Source organism: Oryza brachyantha, chromosome 11, assembly GCF_000231095.2.
Source record: "Oryza brachyantha chromosome 11, ObraRS2, whole genome shotgun sequence".
Classification (NCBI taxonomy): Eukaryota; Viridiplantae; Streptophyta; class Magnoliopsida; order Poales; family Poaceae; genus Oryza; species Oryza brachyantha.
In genome coordinates this window covers 6,305,340-6,319,456 of record NC_023173.2, presented here as the reverse complement: position 1 = coordinate 6,319,456, position 14,117 = coordinate 6,305,340, and the positions used below count along the sequence as shown (strand labels likewise).

Below are 14,117 nucleotides of genomic sequence, written 5' to 3'. Positions count from 1 at the left end.
ATTGGCCTCGCTCAGTATAGCTGGCAGTACAAGAAAAGAAAAGTAAGCAAGGCGGACAAGGAAATCCGCTTGAAGGAGCAAATAGGAGAGGAGTTGCAGGAGGAATTTAGTCAAGAGCTTAATGCAAAGATGGTTGAGGTCGAAGCAAGGATAAGGCATCAGCTTGAACGTACAGAGACAGATGGTCATAGTTGACGAACCACCTCCCGCCGTTGTAGAAGAAGTATGCCCTTCACAGCGGAGAAGTAGCTGCGCGTCAGCAGAAGTTGGGGACGTAGCTCCTGCGGTGCCAGCCGCAGTTGATCACATTCAAGTAAGTAGCGACCTATTCGAAACTTGATCATTTTTCAATATGTATATACATCCTTGCATTAAATACATGATTTCAATGCACGTAGGATACCGCCATGTGCATCTTACGAGTAAGCGTGATACCCACCTGGTGCTATGATGCTGCGGAGGGCCAAGCGTACAAGCCAACTGATACCACGAAGGTGCACGGCGCGAACTTGGTTGCTGGACACGCAAAGGTCCAAGTCGACATGGTTAAGGACGACTGGCTGACATGGCCGTTACAAATCCCTCCCAACGATGAGATCATGACACTAGGGGCGGCTCGTGGGAGTTTCATCCAATGGCCCAAGGACCTAATTGTCATTAAGTTGGCTTCTAGATCTACTAAGCCGTCAGCTAAGCCCACTGCTCCATCTTGCCCATCACCTTTAGCTCCGACTGCTGTACAACAACTGCAGACGCAAGCCGGAGTGGAAGCTAACATTGATTTTGGCCCTACAAGGGCCGTGGAAAGGGAAAGGCAAGGGGAAGGCGCTAGGGTCGTTAGCTCCCAAGAAGCTTAACCTTGACATTGTAGTGGCCAATCCACAACAATTCAAGTTAGGCATGCCTTTGGTTGCAGACAGCGTCCTTGGCAAAATGGGGCCTTATTCCCGACAACTACATGGGTACTACATGGAGAGGTCCAACGTGTTAAGAAAAAACAAAGATGCATCCATAGTCGGGTACCATGGTCCTGAGCCATTCCTGTCGTCGCCCGCATACTTCGTAGTGGGATTCGATGATTTAAGTGACCTTTTTCAACAACAGGCGATCGACACAGGATTGTTGAAGTGCTACTCCTTGTAAGTATCGATAGCCTAAGTACAGATTAATTATGCAAGTACAATGCACCGTACAATGCTAATCGTAGCTTCTTCACTTTTAGGTTATGTTGGAAAGAGTCCCGACAGACAAGAAGCCAAGTAGGCTTTCTAGACCCTCAGCAGATTAATGACACGCAGCTGAACAATGCTTTGGAAGCAGCTGTCGAATATCTTAAAAACTACTTGTGAGCACACCAAGACAAAGACTTCATCGTGTATATGCACACAACCAACAGTATGTACTCCATCCATAGTTAGAAACTATTTCAAAACATATATCCTTGATTCCTAACCAGAAAATACGTTATGAACGCAGATATCATTGGATTTTGGTGTGTATTGTCCTTAAATGGAGTAGGGTTTACTACCTCAACTCTCAAAAGAGTGACAGTACAACTTGTCTTCTCTAACCTCTGCCTTGGACTCTGCATGGGACCAGTATGTCCTAAAGGGGGGCAAGCATCAAGGAGGAAAAGCAAACCTACACCACCACCTTGACTTCTCTATCCAACAATAGATTAGCGACACGTGTGGTTTCCACGTGTGCCACCACATGCGAAATCTTATTATGCAGGTGAAGAATTCAGATCTTGAGGTTTGTGTAATGTTCCATTACTACAGGTTTACTTATAGTACCTTCATCCCTAAATGTTTGACACCGTTAACTTTTTAATGCACGTTTGACCATTCGTCTTATTCAAAAAAATTACATAATTACTAATTATTTTCATATAATTTTATTTATTGCTAAGTATACTTTTATGCATATATATAACTTTACATATTTTACAAAAAAATTTGAATAAGATGAACGGTCAAACGTGCATTAAAAAATCAACAACGTCAAACATTTAGGGATGGAGGGAGTAATATTCTAACCACGTTATGCAACTTTCTAATGTTTCGTCGCCATCTCTATTACAGGCAAATATAAATAATATTTCTCCTCACAACTTCGGCAATATTAGAGAAGAATTAGCTTCCTTTTTGCTTTCAGAAGTTATATCACCAAAAGGATCTTTTCATGCCACTTCGAGGTCATCCTAAACAATTTTCCCTCTAGCTTGTGGTGTAAAGCTAAACAATTTTTCTAAGTAGTTGTGTGCTATAAAGTATAATAATTTTAATTCCCTATAGCTTATGGTGCAAAGTTAAACAATTTTTCCGTACATTTCAGCTAACTATGTATTTACAAATATTTGCCACTAAGATGCTATACATCATGTGTTCTTGTATATATTTACATGATGATTGCCGACAAAGTACAATACTTGCGGTACACAAATATTAGTATATATCTATATTGCTCACCAAATACAACTGTTGTGACCAAATATTTGTATTTATCTCTTCTGGGATTGTATATTTATGCGTGTATATTCCAGAGGGCATGGCTAGCAATCAAGAGGCTAGCCGAAATACAAATTTTATTTTTTTGTATTTTATTATCGGTGACGGGCCATAATAAAAGTGCATCGCTATTGCATTATTCGTGACGGGCTTAGAACCTACCAGTGACGGGTTGTAATTTTAGCCCGTCAGAGATAAGTTCATGCCCATCCTACATAATCGCCTGGATGCCTATCGGTGACGGGCTATAAAATAAGTCCGTCACAGATGACTAGTATCTTTGACGGGCTCTATTTCAAGCCCGTCACGGATACGATATCCATGACGGGCTGTAACGCCTTCCGTGACGGACCAACGTTGAGGCCCGTCAGAGATGCCTACGATCCGTGACGAGATTTTGTCCGTCAGTAATGTATCGGCCTCATCAGTGACCACTCAACATTGACCAAGCCAGGGTCTGTCACCAAATGGCCTTTAGATGTCAGGTTCTAGTGTAGTGTATTCTGCCTTAGGAAGTGCAGCATCCTGCAACTAGGGCTGCCAGAATTAGTTTCAACAGCTTAGTAAAGTCCACATATATAGTAGCATAACCACAAATACGATGACCACAGACCATCTCCTTGCATTCACATACTAGTGAAATCACTATACAATCATATAAAGATTAGCTTAACTAGAATTGACCCAAGTCAACCCCAGCTGATGCAGGCTTCATGTCGTCGTGCTGATGAACGCCGCCATCAGCAGCAACTCGCTGGTCATTCCTGTACACGTACCTCCATGCGAACAGGAGGTAGGCCACGAACGCCACCAGCTCGACGCCGCACACCAGCCAGTAGAACCGGTCCAGCCTGCTCCGGTTCAGGTCGGCGCCGTCTAGCCACCCGCCGCCGGCGCCGGCGCGGCGCGTGGCGCGGTTGACGAGCTCGATGAGCATGGTGTTGAGCCACGCCGCCAGGCCCACCATGCAGTAGAAGATAGAGCTGCCGATGGACTTCATGCCGTCGGAGGCCTCGCTGGAGAAGAACTCGAGGAGCCCCACGAAGGAGGTGACGTCCACGACGCCGAGGAGGAAGAACTGCGGCGTCAGCCAGAACACGGACATCGGCACCGTCGGCGACGACACGCTCCTCCTGCGGGCCTCGACGGCGGCGGCGACCGCGCAGGCGGCCATGGAGAAGACGAACCCGACGCCGATGCGCTGCAGGTGGGTGACGCCGCCGACGCGGCCGGTCGCCCTGCGCAGCGCCGGCACCACGGCGCGGTCGTAGACGACGAGGATTGCCATCTGGAAGACGGTCGGGATGGCGAAGAGCATCGCCGGCGAGACGCGGATGCGGCCCAGCCTCGTGTCCATGGTGTTCCCCTGCTGCACCGTGAAGGTGAGGATGACGGACACCGGCATGTACCCCAGCGTCGCCGTGAGGAAGATGGGCACCATGCGGGCCACGATCTTGGTCTCCTCCACCTGCCACACGCTGCACAGCGACCACGCTCCTCTACCGCCGCCATTGCCGCCGCCGCTGCTGCTTCCATGCTCCACTATTGCTGCCTTGTCAAGGCACCTGACAAAAGGAATAGAAGATAGGGAAAACATTTGATTTGCAATTTTTTTATGTTGTTTTACTCTTTTAGCATATAGATTTTTTCAGCGCTTACTTTAAACCTGGTGTTCTCTGAAGAATCTCATGCCCTGTCAGAGAGTCATGCTCGGTTGGCTGATACAGTTCATCAGGGTTCGAAGGTAACTGAAGATTTCTCTTCTTGAATGCAACCACCAGGACCTGGTTTTTGGAAAGTCAGAAACTCATATAAAAAAATTATCATATAGAAAAAGATTTGATCAAACTTCAAAAATTACTATAACTAATTTTATATTAGGATAAACTGATAAAATATAATAAGTTTACGATATTACGATAGTAATTCTCAAGCAAAATTCATTTATAGCATTTGATTTACATTTAAGCTATGTATTTAAAAGATTATTGACGATCGGAATTTTATAAATTAGACCAAATAATGCATTTAACGATAAATACTTTTGACAAAAGAGTAGCTTTTATGTTGTACAACTTGTTTTATTACTAATTTTTGAACACGAAATTGGCAAAAAAAAAAATCTAAGAACAAGTCAATCTTACGAAGTACCTGCATGATTCTCGTGATGGGGCTTCCGGCCGGCACCTTGTTGCGGTAGGTCGGGATGCCGGCAGCCCAGACGAGGAGGCCGAGCAGCACGACGGCGGCGCAGACGGCGAAGCCGGCGTCCCAGCCCCGGTAGTCCTGCACCCAGACGACGAGCACGAGGCCGACGAAGGCGCCGAGGGAGACGGCGAAGGTGTACCAGTTGAAGAAGCTCGCCGCCTGCCGCTGCTCCGCCGCGTCGGCCTCGTCGAACTGGTCGCCGCCCAGCGCCGGCAGGCACGCCCGCACGGCGCCCTCGCCGACGCAGATGAGGTAGAGCCCCAGCATGAGGAGGCTCAGGTTGCCGCCGTGCACCGGCTCGCAGATTCCCGGCGGGTGGTTGGCGCCGGCGCCGGCGGGGCATGGCGCCGGGTGCAGCGAGGGGACGTGCGCTTGGATGGCAAGGATGATGTAGCCCTCGAAGGATTAGAGCAAATTTCAGAAAACTATAGATATTTTGATAAAATGATCGCAAAAGTACGCCTATTTTAACTAAATTATTACAAATATAGATTTAAGGATGTGTAGAACAAAACTATTTATGTGTAGAATAATAGACGTGTAACTTGTAATGTAATTTCATTTGTTTTGTGTTCTACGCGTAAGTCCGGTTCGAAACTCTGTATGAAATTTTCAAAAAAATTACGGATTCAGAGCCACCGAGAGCAAACTATATATCGTCCAAAACTTTTGGAAATTTCCATTTTTTTGTTGGATTCATCAAAATTAATAAACACTTCAAATTAGTTAAGACCAAAACTTCCGCATTTTGTGAATTTTCGAAATAAGAAATTATATCCATAATATTGTGTACAAATGGGCAAAGGGCTTTGCACAAATATATTGAATTAGAAATGATTAAAGCAGACTCGCTCCGATCTGTCTCAAAACATAAGCATTTTTTGTGAGAAACGCTTAAAAATACTTATATTTTTAAACAGATGAAGTATTAGTTCCTCACAAGATTATTTAAAGAAAATGGTTAATTATTTTAAATTTATAGATAGTCAACTTTTAGTTTTATGACAAGTTGTATTCGAATTTAAAATGTGTTTTTCATTTTTTTATATAAAAGTTCAATATGTTTTGCGTGAGTAGATATGTAAGTTGCAAAAGCAACATAAGTGTTTTCTTTCTCTCTCCTTATTGACTTTGGGAATGGACATTCTACATGAATCTGTTTGGTTGTCCCCATGTGTATGGACATTCTACATGAATCTGTTTGGTTGTCCCCATGTGTTAACTCATAGTGGGAGTAGATTGCAATAGATTTATAACTTTTAAGAAGAGAATTTTTCATTATTCTTGAGAAGGTAACATGAGATACCACTGTTTTCTATGTAAAATTTGTTAATCTCTGGTATCTAAGTTACTAAGAAGTATCAAATTTTATATAAAAAACAGTAATACATCCTGGTATCTTCTTAATGATGGTAAAATTGCTCTTTTAAAAGAGGTCGGATAGATTCCATAATTATGATATGTTAATTTGATATATTCTGTGCACTATAGGAAGCCCTTAAATACATAGCGAGTTTCGGTATACCTTTGTTCTATTTCACATTATAAATTCCTTTTTTGGTAGTTCCAATCCTTTTTTTTTTTGTACTTTTTCTCCTTGTCACTAGCTAACAACACAACAACACATTCTTTATAGCTTTAGATATATTTCCTTCCCATTGTTTCAGTTAAACTATATGTTATTGTGTTGCCCGGATAATGGCCGGGCACATGCCCGTGATTATGATTTGATTGGACTAAACTAAACGTCATTTTCTTATATATAATTTCCTATAGCAACAGATTATGAGACCCGACAATGATAGACGCCTTAACCTACACCACTGTAGACGACAATATTGCAACAAGAAGTCCACCTAAATTTTGAGATGTACACATCAGCATATAAATCATGTCAATGACATAAAGCAGATGATATAATGTAACATTTTCCTTAATTTATACACTTTAAAGAAAATAGACTCTGCACTGCACGAGCCTTTTATTTTCAGGTCGATGAAAAAATAGACTCAGACCGCGTTCCAAGCCTTTTCTTTCAAACAATTGGCCAAATCTTGTTCAAACTAGTTCAAAATCAATTGAACTTCGTGCGTACTTGAGCTGGATTTCTCTTAATTAGCAACATATGATTTCTCTGCTAGACTCAGGAGTTGAATAACTAAATTGGTGTTAAAACTGTAGGAGTAGCTGGATACTGCATCTGGTTATTTTGTTTGAGATTTGTACGTAAGTTTGACTGTTGGTCGTATAAATTATTGTGCAAATATATAAAATTATAAGTCATTCTTAAAGTTTTTTAAAGTAAATCAAACTATAAAAAATAATTATAATTACAAATTTTAATAAAACAAATAGTCAACATAGACCCAAAAGTCATTGCCTGAAAAACCGATATCACCGACATTTGGGTACTATTCACCATATTGAAACTTCTTGTGCAAATATGCAAAACTATAGGTCTTTCTTAAAGTTTCTTTATCAATAAATCAAACCATAAAAATAATTAATAATTAAATAATTTTTTTATAAGACGAGTGGTCACCTAAAAGTCAACCGTGTCAAATAAAAAAAGGCTTTTGCAAATTTGCCACTGGTTTTTTTAAAATGCAAGGATTTAACTCGAATGATTGTTCTAGTGTCATTTTTATAATTTTGTAGTGTCAGTTTTGCAATAATTTCAAACCAGTGGCAAATTTGTAACTGTCCCAATAAAAAAAAGGAATGTAGTATAGTACTCCCTCCGATTTTTTATTACCGTTGACTTTTTTATGTGTGTTTGACCATTCGTCTTATCCAAAAAATTATATAATTATTGACTATTTTATTATGATTTGGTTTATTACTAACATAAATTTAAGTATAATTTATAATTTTTTATATTTAGATAGAATTTTTAAATAAGCTGATCGGTTAAACGTAAATCGAAAAATCAACGTCGTCAAATTAAAGAAAAACGGAGGAAGTACGCGTGTATTACCAAGATCTGGACGGGAGCGAAGAAGAGGATGGTGTAGAGGCGCTTGAGGTAGGAGTCGGCGAGGAAGGCGGCCGGGATGGTGAAGACCTGCATCATGGCGACGAAGCCGGTGGAGGTGGTGGACGCCTGCGCCACCCCCATGTTCATCCTCCCGTTCAGGTAGCTCACCAGGTTCGTCATGTTCCCGATGTTCGCCACGTTGCTCAGCCACACCAGCACTGCATCCATCCATGCGTCCATGCATGCGCACGTTACTCTTATATACTATGAACATTTAATATCAAACTGATCCTTATGTATATGTGTTTATCAATCATGCTGAGGGTCCAAAGCTTCAGATGAGTATGTATATATGTGAGTCTCACCATCGTCCTAGGTGATCATTCTTGGTGTGACCGAGGGAGGGAATAAGAAATAGTCTGTGAATAAAAATTTTATGTACGTATGTAATTACATGTTGTTAGTAATCTAAAACCGAAGGCCAAAAAATAAACCTAAAAGTTACTTCAAATTTAAAGTTGGTTTAGAATATAGTAATCCGAACTTGCATCAATCTTAACCAATATGTTAATCAAGAGAAGTGGCTGTGATAGATAGTACTAGTTCCATTCAGAGAAGGGAGGGAGGGAGAACTAATTAGAGAACATGCAGAAGATATGATGTAGAGCTAGCTGGCTTACTGTGGATGAAGATGGAAGCTCTGACCCCTCCATGCTTCTTGGTGTCCACCGGCCTCCCTCTCCAATCCACAAGCCCTGATGAGCTGCCCATCACCCCAATCTCTCAAGTCTCAGCTTCTGAACCAGATTCCTGCTCTTCTCTTCACCACTGCTTATATAATCCTGAAACATATATGCTTTGACAGGCTCATCAGTCAATCACACAGCAATGACACTGAATTATTGGTCTGCTATATATCGATCGTACCTGGCAAGAATATGGAAAAAATTAAGCGATTGTTTTTGCCGGTTGGTGCAGGGGTGCGTGTTGAAAATTGATCGAAACAGTGAAGATATCTTCGCAGACAGAGAACAGCACTAACCTCTCTGCGTTATGGGCTTCATTTTGTTGGCATGAGACGCTACTGATCGAAACCACTACGGCAGAGACCGATTGAAGTAACCGGAAAACGAGGCGCCAACGGCAGCTAATATATATGTCTGTCTTTGTGTCTTTTTTTTTTTTGCTTGTCTTTTCTCTCTGATTCTGTAACAGCAGTGCATTTCTTGCAAGGAGAATACTTATATTATATGAAATGCATAAGTTATCAATAACCTGACCAGCAAATTGAGGCAAAGAAAAGGGAAGATCAGGACAAAACGGTTGCTTTGACGTCGTGTTTTTGGAGGGTGTGGGTGTACATTTATATTGTTTTCGAGGATCACCTGATCGATCTAGTCGGTTATGCTGTGTAGCCAAAAATGGAATTCAGTATCTCGGTTTCGTATGGGCCACTATTTTTTATATAATTTTGGGAGTACGACGGTTTCATTTTTTAACATACGGAACTAAGCTGTGTCAATTTCTACACCATCTATTTTTTTATTTTATATGTCGTTAACTTTTAAGTTTGACTATTCATGATATTTAAACATTTCACGTAATAATTATTATTTTGTTATGATATCATTTATTACTATAGACATTTTAAATATAACTTATAATTTTACGTATTTAAACAAACAGACGGCCAAACATATATTAAAAATAACTGTCGTAAAAAAAACAAACGGGTAGGAAAAAAAAACAAGAAACTGCACGAGAATGAGAGCGGAAGAATCTACAACAAGAGAGGTAGAACTAAGGTGAAAGTTCTAGAGTACATGAGCATCATTATACTTTTGAGTATGATTTGTAATTTTGTGTTTTACATAAATAATTGAATATGACGATTAAATATGAATAAAAAATCAACAACACCAAATAAAATAAATCAGACGAACTACCGGTGTAACCTTTTAAACAACCATTGCCTCGTGGCTAACAAAAATATTATACTAGTAGCAATATTGTAGTATAATGAAATGTTTGTAATCTAATGGTGCTATCCATCTAGACGCTTGAACAAATGCTGTTTTGATTAGCGGCATGGTCTTAAAATTCTAATATTGACTACTGATTTCCACTGCTGCATGCCTTTTATGCTTCAAATTCTATGAATATAAATATTTGAAATAATCAAGTTAAAGTCATTTAAAATTCTACTTAAAACACATGTCTCATGTAAGCTTCCTAACCTGAAGAGGGGTAGCTTTTTAAAATATTTCTCTGTAATTTTAAATATATTACGGATGAAAATTAGAAGCCCAGATTTAAGGTTGGGTTGAAAGTGATTTAGATAATTTTCGTCTGACAGGATAATTTTTCAGATTTGGATAGCTTTGGTCAGATAGTTCAAGAAATTTTTGGATTCGGCCTCGGATTCGAATTTTTTTTTTCGGTTACAAAAACGAATACGATAAGGATGATATCTGTTGGATTCGGAAAACGATCAGATACTATCCGGATTTTTTTTTGATATGTAGACCAGTGCATCAAACATTCAGACCAATCAGCTCAACATAAAGAAGTGCATCCCAACGACTCAACCAGTGTTAACCTTAGCTGTTTTGACTAACTGGCTTCAAACATTCTAGACGTTCATGGCCCTACAACCGTCACAGATGTTTCTTTCTATTGTATTATTCTATTGTATTAGTAATTACTTATATTTGAAAATATTGATGAGTTATATACTTATATTAAAAATTGACAAGTTATATTTCTTCAATGATCTGTGAAGCTTACTTTAAGAGGTTTCTATATTCCGATTATTTCGTCATCGTATTCGTTTCGATTCATATTTGCTCTGTATTTATATTCGATTTCATTTTCATAACCGAGTTTCCGATTTCGATTTCGATTCCGAAAAAAATACGAAAACGAATATGATATAACTAGTTTTTGACGATATCTGGTCTGTTCTTATGCCTATTTTAAGGTGATCAAGGAGGGAAAAAATAGATGGCAACTAGCAGTACTGAACGACAAGCATGTGCTTCTAGCATTGCCTGGCTCTAATACGTGGGAATATATATCCTATTCACACCAGCTTCCCGTATACACTAACTAACAAATATTAAAAACTAAGGAAATACTGTATACATACTTCTAATAGAATTATACCTATTTATAAAGTCTCATTTTCAAATTCACTATACATAAGAGTAATAAAAAAAGATAAATTTCTGCTAGATTTATACTCTAAAAACTATCATTATGTTTATTTGTTTGTTATAGCTAAAATAATAAATTTGAAGATGATACTATTTATATGAATGAAATACTGTTAAAATTACATGTACAAATATTTTGCTGAACTTTTTGTTACATTTGTTAATTGATGTGACATGTTGTTTTTTTTTTAATGAAACACTGAATATTGTCGAATTTTTAATAGTTATTTAATAGTATAAACAATAAAATTAACTACGATAAAATTAAATTAAATTAAAAATCTACTCTACAAAAGTGAGATAATAAATTTCTATATATAGATCTTTTTATGAAAATACAATTTTTAACGGTTTAAAAAATATGTGCACAAAGCCACTACGTATCCACGGGAATCTTATAAATACATGATATGTATACAAATGCAAGCAAGTATGTAGACGTTACATATATCTGTAGGTTGTTCATCGATATCGCTTTGCAGACATACAAGGGGACGTGAGTATGATCAAGCAGAAAAGATCACGAGTAAATGGCAAACATTGATTCACTTCTTAACAACAAGCAGAGCGTATATACGTACACACAACAAATCATAGACAGACGTTTATATACACATATATAAATGCATACATACAAATTAAGTGGGACACTGTCCAAAGCAGAAAAAGACATATATACATCGTGTCTGAATTTTGTCGTTGTTTGTTCCCTCAAGCTCCATCATCGTATGCATATCATCATCGATCATCTCTGCATCGACCAATTTAGGACTCGTGTACGTTACGCATGCAGATTGCAGAAATGTATGATATACCTGGGATGGTGTCACTTTTGAGTCTCCATGAGACAGAAAAGGAGGCTCCAACGGCACGTAGCTAGCTACCCATCTGCTTCAAACCTTGGTGTAGATGTCATACACATTAAATAGGAAATAGGGTGTCACATCAGTAAAATTGCTGACTTAGTAGGGTCATTAAATAAGGGAGTTTCATGAGATGAGAGAGGAGTTTCATACCCATAAAACTATCTGGCTCAGTTACCTAGTTTACAGTCTTGGTAACTGTACCATCAAACTATACATTGAGACTGACCTCACTAGCATGGATAATATTTTTTCTTGTTACACAATCAATGCCCCTTTCTAGCTTCGTTGTGAAACACCAAGAAAATAAAAACAAAATATAGAACTGACGGCATTTACAGTTTAAGAGATTAGCATTGGTTTCTATATTCTCTACAACATAAAGAAAATAATATAGTAGCCAATACTCTCTTAATACAAACATTATTAATTCATATTTGAATGCAATATTATCCTTCTCTTGGAATATTATCAACGAGCCACTTCTTTCCTTGTCAATCATACAAAAGCTGATACCAATTGAGCAATACAGGAAAAACAAAGGGAGAAAGTTCATGTCCTGTAGCTTTTGTGTGTTAAGTTCCAGTAGTTGGTGCACTCTTTGGGAATGCATGCGACACTTAGGCCACGTCCAGCCCTGCATCCTCCGGCGTAGTTTCACCCATCCACATCGGCATCAAGCTGCCATGAATGATAGAGGAGAAAAGGTGGATGGGTTTGCACGCGAAGTGCATAGCTTGTAGAGTAGAGCATACGGTAGTTTGAAAGATAAAAGGAGTGATCCAAACCATATACAATAGTTGAATATAGTGACCTATATCTTTATGAGTTCACGTGTCAGTGACCTATGTTAGAGGACAGTAGGTTAGACGATCGAGATACTCGTCCCTCGACTAGGATGGGAGTGGAGGGAAGAATGGAGAAAGGGAATTGTGTGGTGGACCCACCTCGTTAAGTGCTTTTGGTGGGTCTTTTCAAGCCACACCTCATGATGTCATCATTTTTTCAGAGAAGATATTTTTACTTGGTCTCTATATCTAACCGGATATATGCAGTCATATCTTTTAATTCAGAAACATAAAGATTTAAACCCAGAACCTTGAATGTTACTCAGGTCATTACAACCACTAGGCTACTCAGTTCACTGCAAACACGATGTGACCATGGCAGTGTTAGGGGGTGGTTTCAGCTGCTTTTGCTTATGTGGAGATTGAAACTAGTAGTTGAGACCATGATCCATTGCTTATTATGCCCTTGATTCTCCTTCCGGTGGCCTCGCGGGCCTTTTTATCTTGTTTCTTTTCAGAGTGTGATGTGTGATCCCTTCACTTGGATTCATTGGCACGCTTTGATTCTCTCCTGTGCTGCCTCACCTGAATTCGGTAAAATAATACTGGAAGGAGAAGGAAGGAATGCAACTATTTCCACCAAACTTGTTACTTTATTCATATATATATATATATATATATATATATATATATATATATATATATATATATATATATATATATATATATACCTTTACTTTGTCACCATAAAAATATGTCAAGCATCAGTGTTTTTCTGTCAGCATTTCGCATCCATATCTGACAACAGCAAATGGTTGTTGGATAAAAAGCAGTTCCCATGTTCAGGAGTCCTTCCCTTTTGCATCATATCTCTGCGATGTGTAGTAGAGTGGTAGCTGAGCGATTTTGGACCTTGTTATCTGTACTGGTATGGTAAGCTGCAACCGCCAAACACCATGAACTCTTCTGCGTTCAGTAAGAGCATGGGCCTTTCATTCGAGGCCATTGGTCTTCGACAAGTCGATGGTGGCTACAGAACACAAAGCTATGGGTGATTGTTTGGGTTTTTTATAAAAAAACCAAACGACATATTTATAAAATGAGAAATAATTTTTAAATAGAACATATATATATATATTTTTAGGGATCTAAAAGAGTAAATGCTATAAACTAAAATTTGATGAAAAAGCATCAAAATTAACTCCATACTTAAGGTTAAAAATTTAAAATTTAGTTTATAAACATAAACATAAGCGAAAAGATAGAAGGGTATGCGTTCTGTCAACCTGCTAATGGTTACTCCGTCCATCCTAAAATAAGTACCGCTTATCATTTACATGCTAAATTATAAGAGGAAAATAATAGTTGAATACCCCTTATTAAATGAGGGATACGGATGCACATGTGGTATAGATTTTTTAAATCAACGCATGCCCATGTGATGTGTTTATGAAATTGGAACACAAGACCTCGTACTGACGTCTTCATTGCAGGTCGTTTGAAAAGTAGATATGAGATTTTATAAAAATATATATATATGAGATGTTATAGTGAAG

General features: G+C 38.9%; 1 protein-coding gene across 3 annotated transcripts; it reads right to left on the bottom strand.

Moving 5' to 3' along the window:
• Positions 1–2,968: 2,968 nt before the first annotated feature.
• Positions 2,969–8,823, bottom strand: LOC107305221 (protein NRT1/ PTR FAMILY 4.5-like). Of its 3 annotated transcripts, none has more exons than XM_040529125.1 (6): positions 8,738–8,823; positions 8,376–8,537; positions 7,696–7,913; positions 4,662–5,114; positions 4,170–4,294; positions 2,969–4,075 (listed from the first exon to the last, which is right to left on the bottom strand). In XM_040529125.1, the coding sequence occupies exons 2-6, from the start codon at positions 8,464–8,466 to the stop codon at positions 3,184–3,186; spliced, it is 1,779 nt and encodes a 592-aa protein (XP_040385059.1). In that variant the 5' UTR covers positions 8,467–8,537; positions 8,738–8,823; the 3' UTR covers positions 2,969–3,183. The 3 variants fall into 3 exon arrangements, with proteins under 3 accessions (XP_040385059.1, XP_040385060.1, XP_040385058.1); XM_040529126.1 differs by having other exon boundaries at positions 8,376–8,551; positions 8,738–8,822; XM_040529124.1 differs by lacking the exon at positions 8,738–8,823 and adding an exon at positions 8,623–8,696.
• Positions 8,824–14,117: the final 5,294 nt, after the last annotated feature.

Excerpts from the sequence above, each read along its gene's own strand:
- LOC107305221 (XM_040529125.1), bottom strand. The coding sequence starts at position 8,466 with ATGGGCAGCTCATCAGGGCTTGTGGATTGGAGAGGGAGGCCGGTGGAC. Across the intron at positions 7,914-8,375 it reads AGCTTCCATCTTCATCCACA|TGCTGGTGTGGCTGAGCAAC; the intron begins GTAAGCCAGCTA and ends GGATGGATGCAG. Across the intron at positions 4,076-4,169 it reads CAGAGAACACCAGGTTTAAA|GTGCCTTGACAAGGCAGCAA; the intron begins GTAAGCGCTGAA and ends TCCTTTTGTCAG.